Below are 12392 nucleotides of genomic sequence, written 5' to 3'. Positions count from 1 at the left end.
TACAAGCAAACCAGACAGCAATGTTTATGCCTTGCCCGGTAGAGATGGTTTGGGACTAGGACTCTGTGTTTAAAATTTTCTACAGTCCAATACTAGCACATTTGAGACTTTACTGAACCCTACTAAAACTTTAGAGAAAACATTCCACTCTACATATGATTAAATGAAATAATACTCCCCCACACAACTATGCGTCCATGACTTAGATTGTCCTTCCAGACATGTTTGCCCTACATTCAAAGTTTATTAACATATGAATCATGGAAGTAGTTTATATTTATACATTATAAAACAGATTTTAGGAAAATTACAAAGAATCCAAAATGTAGGTATTGATTTTGAAAGAGGACTTCACAAAGAGTACCATATATCAGGCAAATTGATTCTACACTAGCTTACAAGGTTCCAAGGGAAGTCAAAGCCTTTCTTGTGAGGGCATTTGTGGATGTTGAAGATTGTTGTGTAGATTAGGTCTGTCAGAATGTCCTTAATACATTAAGGTCTTAATAAACCAAACAACTAATTAGCCAATTGTTAACCAGCACCAACAGATCATTTGCTTCAATTTTTGTTGGTTTAAAAAAAGCAGTCTACAAACTGAAGTGGTGTGCAATATGTACATTTAGTTAATGTCCTTTCAGAGTTCAATGATATAAACATATTGCATCAGTATAGTGTCTTCCCTTACAGCCACTGCTACCTGGTAATAATGCTACATAAACATCTGTAAATGATTACATAATTGGTAAGAGGGAGTATTGTTACTCCTTTCATGATTGTTGGACATCACTGCTGTTGTCACAGTACAGTCTTAAAACATCCTAGCTCAGTACAGAATAGTGTTGAGGCAAAACATGTTCTGTCCTAAAGAGTTGAAAGACATGGTTAATTTATTTCCACCGATGCAATTTACCAGAGAGTTGCCCTTTGTTGGGAATAGACTATGAACACTAGTACAAGCCATTTTACTTTCAAATGTATCAGTACCTACCAGTTTACCTTAATGTCCCACAGTCTCCTATCAAGAAGTTGCTGCTCAAAATACAGTCATCAAGATAGTGGTCAGTTTGAGGATGTACCTTAGCTGCTTTTCGGTAAATGCGAATGTTAGATCTAGCATAATGCACATTGTTTGAAAAATGCTACATGGATCGACCCCAATTTGTTTGTCCCAATGTTTCACATTTGTTAAACCATAGAGAAATTGGTGATTAGCAGAAGACCCTCCAGCTTTTGCTTCAAAGTGATGCCTCATCGAGCTTAGTGGATAGCGCCTGGCCATCGCAGGATCATAGAATTGAACCTACTTGTAGCTTTGCTCTGCCCTGCCACAAGCTTCTTTTGATTTAGTAAAGAGCTGGATCTACATCACCTTACTCTGGATTTACATCGAATGTACTACCCATCTGTAATGCATTATCTGTAAAATATGTGGTTCTTCTAGGGATGGAGTACAGTATTTGTATTTGTTTTGAATCACGTTTGTGAAGTTATCTAGAAGCTGTTGATACATAAAATTTAAATTCATACATTACTCAAGTAAAATTCTTACCAATAAATGAATTTAGTACTACTGAGAATGTAAAAGTCATATTTGTTTCCGAAATAACGATCATTTTTGAAGATATTATTTTTCATCGATTCTGTCATATTTGCATGTGCTTTCGCAATCTAAAAACTCTGGTATTTCTTACCACTGACATTCTCTAAAAAGAGAAACACTTCTAAAATTGACCTTTACATACTTTCAAATGTATAGTAATTCATGGTATGAATTTTCGGCAGTCTTTAGCAGACTTGCCATTGTTTTTTATATCGTGTCATTCACTTTGTATCTCCAAAGCACTGTGTGAAAACTTGTGATTTGCAGTATGAAATATCCAAATCTATGTCTGTTTCCACTCTTTATTACCATCATTTAACTCATACCTTTATGGATTTTTGTTGCAGATTCCAGTGCATTTCTTATTTATAATGAAGAACACAAACGCTGTGCCCAAACTACGAGCACAAACTCAATGACAGCCGCCATATGCAACCCAAAGAGCGAATCCCAACAGTTCCGGTGGATCTCAGAGCGTCAGCTCATGAACATAGAATCAAAGCTCTGCCTGGGAGTGCCAGCAAAGAAAGACTTGACTTTCGTTGGTTTGCTCCCATGTGATGCCAATAGTGACCTTCAAAAATGGGAATGCAAAAATGACACCCTCTTTGGAATTGAAGGCGAAAACTTGCACTTTAACTATGGAAACAAACAAACCAAGATCATTATATACAAGGGCTCCGGTACCTGGAGCCGATGGAAGGTCTATGGAACCAATGATGATCTTTGCTCCCATGGTTATGAAGGTAATATTTTGGAAAACATAACTATAGATAACCATCAATATATGTTATACGGTGGGGGGATACATTGATCTATAGCTTCATGTGTTCATCCATAGTCTCTATATTCATAATTGGCTAAACCAAACCTATCTGTATTTAGACTCAAGACACCTCTGCTGTGAAACAACTCACTAGGTTTAATTTGGAAATTGACAATGGTGCTTAAAATTCAACCAAGATTTTTATAGAGCATGTTTCTCTACGACGATTCTCGTGGTGCACAGTTAATGCCCAGAGTCTGAATGAACGAAAAAGATAGCCATATAGTCTAGAGATAATCAGACATTTAATATAGAATCTGCAAAAATGAGCTAGGAAAATTAGGTGGCAAAATGCATTGACGAACGGGCGGGCACTGGGTGTTCAAAGATGATGACTGAGCAAAATATGTTGTTTAAATCTGCTTAATAGCATTATCACTAAGCAACTACAATATACTTTCAAACCTATCGAGCTTTACCTACAAATTGGAGCATTTTCCTAAAAAAATCTTGCATTGGCTAAAACCATAACTGAGGTTATAGACTTTGACATGCAGCCCTGTAAATGACAACATGACTCTCTTCCTCCTACCAACTGATTTGCTGGAGCTGGGATCTCGGTTAAAATCTGGTTTACAGAAAATCAGATAACTCATCAGGGAAATCCCCACTGCCTTTGTCTCAGCTCGATGGATCTTTGACAGTGATAGAGATTAATCAGGAGCTGTGCATCACATTAAATTTATCATTGCAACGTCTAAATTCTATGTTACTTGATAAAGAGAGTTTGGTATGAGCCAAAGGGTTTTATTCTTCAAATCACTTAGTAGCTCATCTTTACTGAAGTCACAAAATAATGATTATTAATCTCAGTCATTAGTATTTTAGTTAGAAATATCAATAATCAATAAGTAATTAATTAATCACAACAAAATGCAATAAGCACATTCCATAAAGGGAAGAATGCACATTCTAAGAATGAGAATTTAAGATGTCAGTTCAGAATCACATAAAGCGTTCTGATTTCGAGAGAAATCAAGTATTATTATAAAGCTTCAGCATCAAACATTACCTCAATAGTAAAAAAAAAACCTGAAGAGAGGTTCAAGTAACCTTAGTAAAGTCTCTAACACAGATAGATTTGTGATAAAAAATTGGGAGAAGGGCAAGGTGTGGAATGGTATAAGGATGAGGGGAGCGAAAAAGTGTTAACCTACTCAAGGAACACACCCTATTATAGACCCACAAATTCAATGTTGTGAAACTTGTTGCTCTTCTTTCCACAGTTGACCGTTCAGCTTTTGATGCGCCCATGGCAACATGTTCATCCCATGTCTTGTCACTGGAACACAGTTGTCTTCATACAGCAACTTCTAAGGCTGCAACAATGTCTTAATATTTAACTAGTTCACATAGGTCCCCATGATTCATCCTCCTGTTCTTGACCGCATCCCCTGTGTGAACCTTCATATCAATATTTGTAAACAACAAATTGTTGGAAATGGCCCTCTACTGTATACAGGGTCACCCCCAAACCTTTTGCCTTCCTCCTTCTACTTTTTGCTGGATTTGTGCTTTTTGGCCTTAGGGGTCTGTGCACTTTACTACTGCTAACCAGTGTCAAAGTGCTTGTGCTTGCTCCCTAAAACATGGTTTGATCGATGTTGGAAATGACCTCTTTGATGGGTCACCCTAAAACTTTTTGCCTTCCTCCTCTTTTTTTTCTGACCTCGTTTTTTGCTGGCCTTAGGACTCTGGACACTTTACCACTGCTATCCAGTGCTAAAGTGCATGTGCTCTCTCCCTAAACACATGGCAACATTGGCTCATACCCGAATGGCATAGATTACTTGTCTCCAGTAAAACACACTACATGTGCCCAGGGACTATAAAATAAATGCTACTAGTGGGCCCGCAGCACTGACTGTGCAACCCACATAAATAGCCCCTTAGCCATGTCTCAGGCCTGCCATTGCAAGGCCTGTGTGTGCAGCGTCACTGCCACTTCGACTTGGCATTCAAAAGTACTTGCCAAGCCTTAAACTCCCCTTGTTCTACATATAAGTCACCCCTAAGGTAGGCCCTAGGTAGCCCATAGGGCAGGGTGCTATGTAGGTAAAAGGCAGGACATGAACATATTTATTTTTTATGTCCTAGTAGTGGAAAACCCCTAAATTTGTTTTCCACTACTGTGAGGCCTGCTCCTTTCATATACTTGCATTAGGGCTGCCCTCATATACTTTCTGAGTGGTAGATTCTGATCTGAAAGGAGTAACCAAGTCATATTTAGTCTGGCCAGAGGTTGGAGTTTATATTACTGTTAGAAATGGGGTCTTTGGTTGGCAGTCAGGTTACCTCCTTTCTAAGCAAGGACCCTCACTCTAGCTAGGGTGAAGGAGAATCACCCTCAGCTAACCCCCACTCACCCCCTTGGTGGCTTGGCACGAGCAGGCAGGTTTAACTTCAGAGTCTAGGTGTAAAGTATTTGTACCAACACACACAGTAACTCAGTGAAAACACTACAAAATGACACAACACAGGTTTAGAAAAATAGGAAATATTTATCTAAACAAAACAGGACCAAAACGACAAAAATCAAACATATATAAGTCAAATTAGTAATTTTAAAAGCAATAGAGTCTTAAATCATTTTGTAAACAGTAAAAACACTGTTAGCGTTGAAATGTACCTGGGTAGTGTCTAAATAACACATACGGGCAAGTGTGTGTAGAAAAAGATTAGCGTGCGTCGATTTCTCACCTGCAAGTGAGACCGTGTGTTGTTTCTCCTTCTCCGGTTGGGTCGGCGTGCGTAATTTTTCCTCTCCTCAAGAGAGCGATGCGTCGATTTGGGCAAGCACTCGGTCCGAGCAGGTGTTGTGTCATTTTTCTGTGCTCAGCAAGGTTTGCGTCGAAAATCCTGCCGCGCGGTATCAGCAAAACCGCGCTGTGTGGGTTGCGATGTTACCAGCCTCCGTTAGCAGTGTGACGTGTCATTTCTCCAGCCGCGCTGCAGAAGGAGTGCCGATTTCAGCCGCAAAGACGGCAGTGTGTCATTTCTTCAGCCGCGTCTCGGAGGTTGCGTCGGAAATTTCCCCACACGGTGGTCTGTGCGTGTATTTTCAATCTTGGTCTGCCAGCTTCACCTATCAAGACCCCAGGAACTGGATAGGACACCACTTGGCAGGGCAGGCGTCTCAGCAGAGAGTCCAGGTGCTGGTAGGGGAAGTCTTTGATGGCCCTGAGACTTCAACAACAGGAGGCAAGCTCAGGACAAGCCCTTGGAGATTTCTTCCCAAGCAGGAATGCACAACAAAGTACAGTCTTTCTCCCCTTTCACCAGGCAGAAGCAGCAACTGCAAGATAGCTCCACAAAGCACAGTCACAGGCAGGGTAGCACTTCTCCTCAGCTGTTCAGCCCTTCTCCAGGCAGAGGTTCCTCTTGATGTACAGAAGTGATCTTATACCCATTTTGGCCTTCAAAGGAAAGTCTCTATTGTTTGTGAAATCATGCCTTGCCCAGGACAGGCCCCAGACACACACCAGGGGGTTGGAGTCTGCATTGTGTGAGGGCAGGCACAGCCCTTTCAGGTGTGAGTGGTCACTCCTCCACTCCCTCCCAGCACAGATGGCTCATCAGGATACGCGGGCTACACCCCAGCTCCTTTTGTGTCACTGTCTAGAGAGAGGTGCAAACAGCCTAAATGTCAAACTGACCCAGAATCCACAAACAGGCAGAGTCACAGAATGCTTTAAGCAAGAAAATGCTCACTTTCTAAAAGTGGCATTTTCAAACACACAATCTTAAAATCAACTCTACTAAAAAATGTATTTTTAAGTTGTGAGCTCAGATACCCCAGAGACTCCAAACTCGAAATGTCTATCCACTCCCAAAGGGAATCTCTGCTTTAATCATATTTAGAGGCAGCCCCCATGTTAACCTATGAGAGGGTTAGGTCTTGCAACAGTGAAAAACGAATTTAGCAGTATTTCACTGTTAGGACATATATAACACATTAGTGTATGTTCTACCTTAAACATACACTGCCCCCTGCCCATGGGGCTACCTAGGGCCCACCTTAGGGGTGTCTTACATGTAGGAAAAGGGAAGGTTTAGGCCTGGCAAGTGGGAACACTTGCCAAGTCGAATTGGCAAGTTAAAACCGCACACACAGACACTGCAGTGGCAGGTCTGAGACGTGATTACAGGGCTACTCATGTGGGTGGCACAACCAGTGCTGCAGGCCCACTAGTAGCATTTGATTTACAGACCCTGGGCACCTCTAGTACACTGTACTAGGGACTTAACAGTAAATCAAATATGCCAATCATGAAAAAAACAATCAACAGTACAATTTACACAGAGAGCATATGTACTTTAGCACTGTTTAGCAGTGGTAAAGTGCTCAGAGTTCTAAAGCCAACAAAAACAGGTCAGAAAAAATAGGAGGCAGGAGGCAAAAAGATTGGGGATGACCCTGCATAAGGAAAAAAGTCCAACAATTACTATTTTAGAAATGCCACTTCTAGAAAGTGAGCATTTCTCTGCACTTAAAACCATCTGTGCCTTATAGCCCGTCTCCATTCAACATCTGGGATGGGCTGGTTGACAGCTTTTCATCCAGAGAACCACAAACACAGGATACTCGTTCACACCTGCACTAATCTGCATACTGAATGGGTCTTCCTGGCCTGGAATGGTGGCGGGCCTGACACTTACATTTCAAAGGCTAGTGACCTGCCCTCACACAATGGACTGCCAAACTCCCTATTGGGACCCTGGAAGACAGACCTGTACTGAAAGGGGAACTTGTGCACTTCAAAACCACTCTTTGAAGTCTCCCCCACTTCAAAGGCATTTGTGGGTATACAAATGTGGTCTCTAACCCCACCAACTCAGACACTTCTGGACCTGAACCTGCAACCTGTCAAGTGGAACTGCCTGACTGCCCAAAGGATTCATCTGGACTTGAGGAACCAAGACTGTGCGCTGAAAAACAACGCAAGCCCCTTGCAGCCTGGAAAGAAAGACGCATCGTCTGTGCCGCGTTGGAAAATCTGACACATGCCACATTTTCTAACCATCTCCTCCTATGGGGTCTCCAAGCATGTTATTTTTGATGCAAACCGGGTACCTTGTGTAATCACAAGAGACAACTGTTGATTTCTAAAATTTTATCACTCTTTTTAAACTTGTGCTTATTGAATCATGATCATTTGACCTTATTTTATTCAGATAAATATGATCTATCTTTCTAATCCTGTGTGGTGTATTTTTGTGAAGTTTTCACTGTGTTAATGTATGATTTATTGTACAATTACTTTAACAATTGCCTTCTAAGTTAAGCCTGACTGCTCAGTGCCAAGTTACCAGAGGGTGGGTACAGGATAATCTGGATTGTGTGTGACTTACTCTGACTAGGATTGTGGTCCCTACTTGGAGAAGGGTGTATACCTCTGCCAACTAGAGACCCCATTTCTAACAATTGGCATACACCTTATTGGATTATTTCATTTATATGTACGTCCCTTGTAGAGTGGTATACCATATACCCAGGGCCTGTAAATGAAATGCTACCAGTGGGCCAGCAGCACTTATTGTGCTACCTACTTAGGTAACACTTTAAAACATCTCCCAGGCCTCCATTGCAGCCTGAAGGCAGTGTCCCATTGCTATGTCGACTTGGCATTTAAAACCCTTTGCCAAGCCTTAAACCCCTCTTTTATTACATGTAAATGCCACCAAGGTAGGCCCTAGGTAGCACATAGGGCAGGGTGCAGTGTGATCAAAAGGTAGGGCGTGCTTTTTAGTTTTACATGTCTTAGTAGTGAAAAACTCCCACATTTGTTTTCTCACTTCTGTGAGGCCTACCTGTTCCAATAGGTAACACTGGGGATTCTTTATTAGATTTTGTAAGTTGTAAGTCCTAAACCAGAGGTGGTAGATATATCATGTTTTCGTATCTATGAACTTGTAGCAATTAACCCTCTTTAATGGTAAAGTCAAATCTATTGTCAGAAGTTTGAAAACGCCTCTTTTGGAAAGCTGGCATTTTCCTGCCCTCAGCCCTTTGTGCCTGGAGCCTGCCTTAGGTCACATGACTGTATGTAACTGACAGTTTAGACTTTGTGAATTCACCCCAGACAGTCACACAATAGTGGGATTAGCAGGCTCTGAAAGGCCTTTCCAGTGGTAGAATGGGGGCGGAGCTGAATGCAGCCCCACGTACACCTAAATAGGCTGGGCTCTGCTACTACACAACAGACTTAACAACCTAGGATCCAGGCAGGGTGGCAGGAAACTCTTGGAACTTCAAAGAACCCTCCTGGAAACTTCTCCCAGCTTCCAGGAGCAGAGCACTAGGTTATAAAAATAGGGTTCTCAGACCCACTCTTCAGTTCACTACTGGAGCCCTAGAAGGACTTTAAGGATGGCATGCTGCTGTGACCTGCTGTGCACTCTGCCAGACTGCTGCTGTACCTGGAAGGATTGCTTTGCTTCCTGGAGCCTGCCTTGAACCTTCAGAGGCCAGTCCTGCTGTGGCACCCTTCATCTTCACCTGCACCCAGGATTTCCAGAAGTGACTCCAATGGCTAGTTTTGCTGGCCTCCTGATTCAGTTTCACAGGGACATAATAGGCTCCCACCATCTCGAACCCACACCTGGACTCAGCCTGGTTGAGTCATGAACCCCCAAGAAGTCTCCATACATCGCTGGACCCTTCATTGTGGTGCTAAATATGATGTGCCCAGGTGGCCATTTTCCAAAACTGAGGACTTGCTATTGTGAACCTTAAACCTAAAAAAATCATAACTCCAGTTCTACTAATTGGGTTTTGGTTGTTCTGGTGCCAAATATTATACGATTATTTCCTCTCTTTTTCTAAATTAGTTTCGGATTTTTATTGTGTTGATTGTGTCCACTTTGTTACTGTTTGTGTACTCCATAAATACTTTACTCATTGCCTCTACGTTTAGCCTCATTGTTTTTGTGCCATCCTACCAAGGGTTAAACATAGGTTAAATTAGTAACTTTTTGTGTTTTTTCCTGCAAGAGAATGTGGCTGTTGCTTGACTAGAGCTCACACCCCAGTCAACCAACAACCCAATTTCTCACACAAATCTTTTCATTATCTAACAGTAGTCTTTAGAAGTAGAAATATCTGTGCAAATGGAAAGAAAACATTTTGCGCAACAACTATTCATTATGAAAAGTACGTTTCTTTCAAAAGATCACGATCAAGCCTTGTACTGATCCTACAATTCATTTGATGTAGGTATCTGTAATATGGCAATAACTTTGTGTTTCATACCTGGCACATTTAAGTATGGATGCCTACTACAATGTTGCATTAAACACCCTTTGTAAGCAATATTAGAGTTGCACATTATTTTAGCGTTATTGTTCAACATTTTAAAATGTGCCCTCAATCCCTATTACAAAAAACCCAGTTTACTGACCTTGTGCTTTTTGAAGTCCCCCCACCCTTTAGAATGCCCTATGACTAGGGTGATACTAACTTGGTCTCCCCACTATGTAATCCTAACGGAGTATGCTCTGTCTTCTCCTTTGTACATGTTCTGGCAGGTGGACATATATTGTGGATTTCGGAGCACAATTTCTGAGCCGTGGGCGATGCCTACTATCCTCTGTCTATAAATTAGTTCCAGTGACTCATGGAAAATACACTGCCTTCATGTGTATTACTATTTTAATTGAAAGGGGTTAATCACAAACCTAATGTCAATCATTTCTTCAAGAACATCTCATTGATGAAAGATTATCTCAAGAACTTGTCTGAGTGGAATACTCACGTTTTTACACCAGAGCACCCCCCCAAAGATTATACTTGAAAGCTTCAGTCCCTGAGGTGTGCCGGGAGAGCAGGTCAAGGCCTTCTCTACCTAGAATCCCCTCTGAGGAGGAAAACTCTGCCCCTAACTAGCTGGCTGGGGCCTCAAACTTCATAGATGAACTAGCACATGATGGAGTGGCCACATATGTAGGAATGACACATTATATACCTGGCCCAAATGCCCTGTCAAAACCTCCTTTTATATTTTTACTAACTGAGCACTGACACCCCACACTGTAACTATCGAGTCCCCAAGTAATGCTGCACATGTTAGTATCACTTGATATACATGTGACTCAATAAATAAGGGGTGAAATCCTCGATCAAACACAGGTAATCTACAAATCATTGTTTCAAAAGACTGGCTGCAATGAGGGTGACAAACACAGTGGAAGGGTGCAGATTAGAACTTTCCGTTTGGAGGAATGGTACGCTGACATTTCAGTGAGAAGGGGAATGTTGGATAGCACTTAGTGGGCTGGCCATGGTGATCCATAGGGCAAGATTATCATCTCATCTCAAAGAGAGTCAAAAAATCACAAAAATAATTGGATGCTATCTGTGATCAGGTATTGTACAGTGTAGCGCAGACAAGCTCCTTTAGTAAAAAATACAATAAAGTCCAAATAAAATATATAACAGCTCAGAAAATAATTACAAACATTCAAGAGGAAAAGGGCCGCAGAAAGAGTATCGACCATTGACTGCAATAAAGGCATTTGGTCAGAGTACTTCCAGGTCGAAGAAAAAAAGGAAAACAGCTGTGACATATTCTGAAATTGAAAGTAGTAAACAGGTGTATGAAAGAAGAGATTTTCAGGATGCTGCCATTATATTAAATATTCCCCTTCAGCACGGGGAATGGATGAACTCAATAGATTATCATAATGCATATTTCAATGTGCAAGCAGCCTAGAGCACAGAAAATTCTTCAGGTTTGTTGTGAAAAAAATCTTCCATTTGATGTGAAGTCTGCATCAACAGTATTTTCAAAGTGTTTGGGGGTGGTAGTTGCTTATCCGAGAAAGACATGTTGTTTTCTGTATAATTAAAAAAATCAAGTCTTATGTATACATCTGAAGTAATTAGAAGAAATGTTTAATTATTGTGTAAAAACAAGTCAACTTGTGTTTTGCAACCCATCCAGTTAATGTGTCGCTTCACCAGGGCTTAATGCTAAATTCAAAATGAAAGCGATGTTGCAGTATGTTTTTTTAAGGTCATCAATTATCTTCGTGTAGAAGCGTTGGATTTTTTTTCTTCTCAATTATTTATTGTAAGTTTCCTTAACGTGTGATAAGATGGCAAGAACCATCCATACATATGATTAACAGGTATAAAGCCAAGCCTTCAGGCATTTCCTACATCGTAAAAGCTCGGCGATGGCTCGAAGGAAAAGTGAAAGATTAATCCAAAACGGGAATCTTGAACTGTAAAAGATCTTCCCATGATGCGAATATCATTACACTTAGTTAGGATGAATAAATTGAAACAGTGACAACTTGGTGGATTGCGTTATGTAATTTTCTATGTTTATGCATATAATAATCTCATGCCAAAATAGTGAATAATAACGCTATTTAAGGAGACAGTGGAAGTGCAATTGTGTATTATTCTCTGATCCACATTGGTCTGTCCATTTTGAGGAACAGCTAGACGTGTGTAGATGGCTGAAAAGCCTATTGTAAAAATATCCACATATATAGGACTTTGAAATATTTTTCTCTAATCATCATGTTACATAGGCTGATTGATTTTTCTTTCCACCTATTACTGAGTAATTCCATTAGATGCATACGATACTTAACATACTATGTTACATCTCACAACTACAATGAATAATCACACTTTTGTGTCCCACACATAGACTCTAAACACGAAACTACAAAACATAAAATGCAGACATTTTTATTAGGTCTGGCTTGACATGTCAGCTGTCACAAGACATTATGGCCCTGATTTTGACCCTGGTGGTCTTTTTAGGGAATTTGTGTCCGGGCGGTGATCCTACAAAGAAAATGGAGGAAAATATGCTTTTTTAAGCAAATTTTGAGGTTTGCGGAGGAGTCTGGGTGCGAAAATGTTGGGGGATCCATGCAAGGCACTCCTCCCTGGACTCCTCCGGGTGTCTAGTTTTAAAAAATGTCTGGGTTTGGTAGGTTTCCCTA

The 12392-nt window shown here is 40.9% G+C and overlaps 1 protein-coding gene across 1 annotated transcript in view; it reads left to right on the top strand.

The window, feature by feature from the left end:
* Positions 1–12392, top strand: part of LOC138261947 (macrophage mannose receptor 1-like) — a 683716-nt gene that overhangs the window by 24968 nt on the left and 646356 nt on the right. The window contains exon 2 of the mRNA XM_069211540.1: positions 1951–2349. Coding sequence (XP_069067641.1) covers positions 1951–2349 — 399 coding nt within the window. The remainder of the gene's footprint in view (positions 1–1950; positions 2350–12392) is intronic.

This window comes from Pleurodeles waltl, chromosome 10 (genome assembly GCF_031143425.1).
Source record: "Pleurodeles waltl isolate 20211129_DDA chromosome 10, aPleWal1.hap1.20221129, whole genome shotgun sequence".
NCBI lineage: Eukaryota > Metazoa > Chordata > Amphibia > Caudata > Salamandridae > Pleurodeles > Pleurodeles waltl.
The sequence above is the reverse complement of the archived record's forward strand: the minus strand, read 5'-3'. Positions and strand labels throughout refer to the sequence as shown.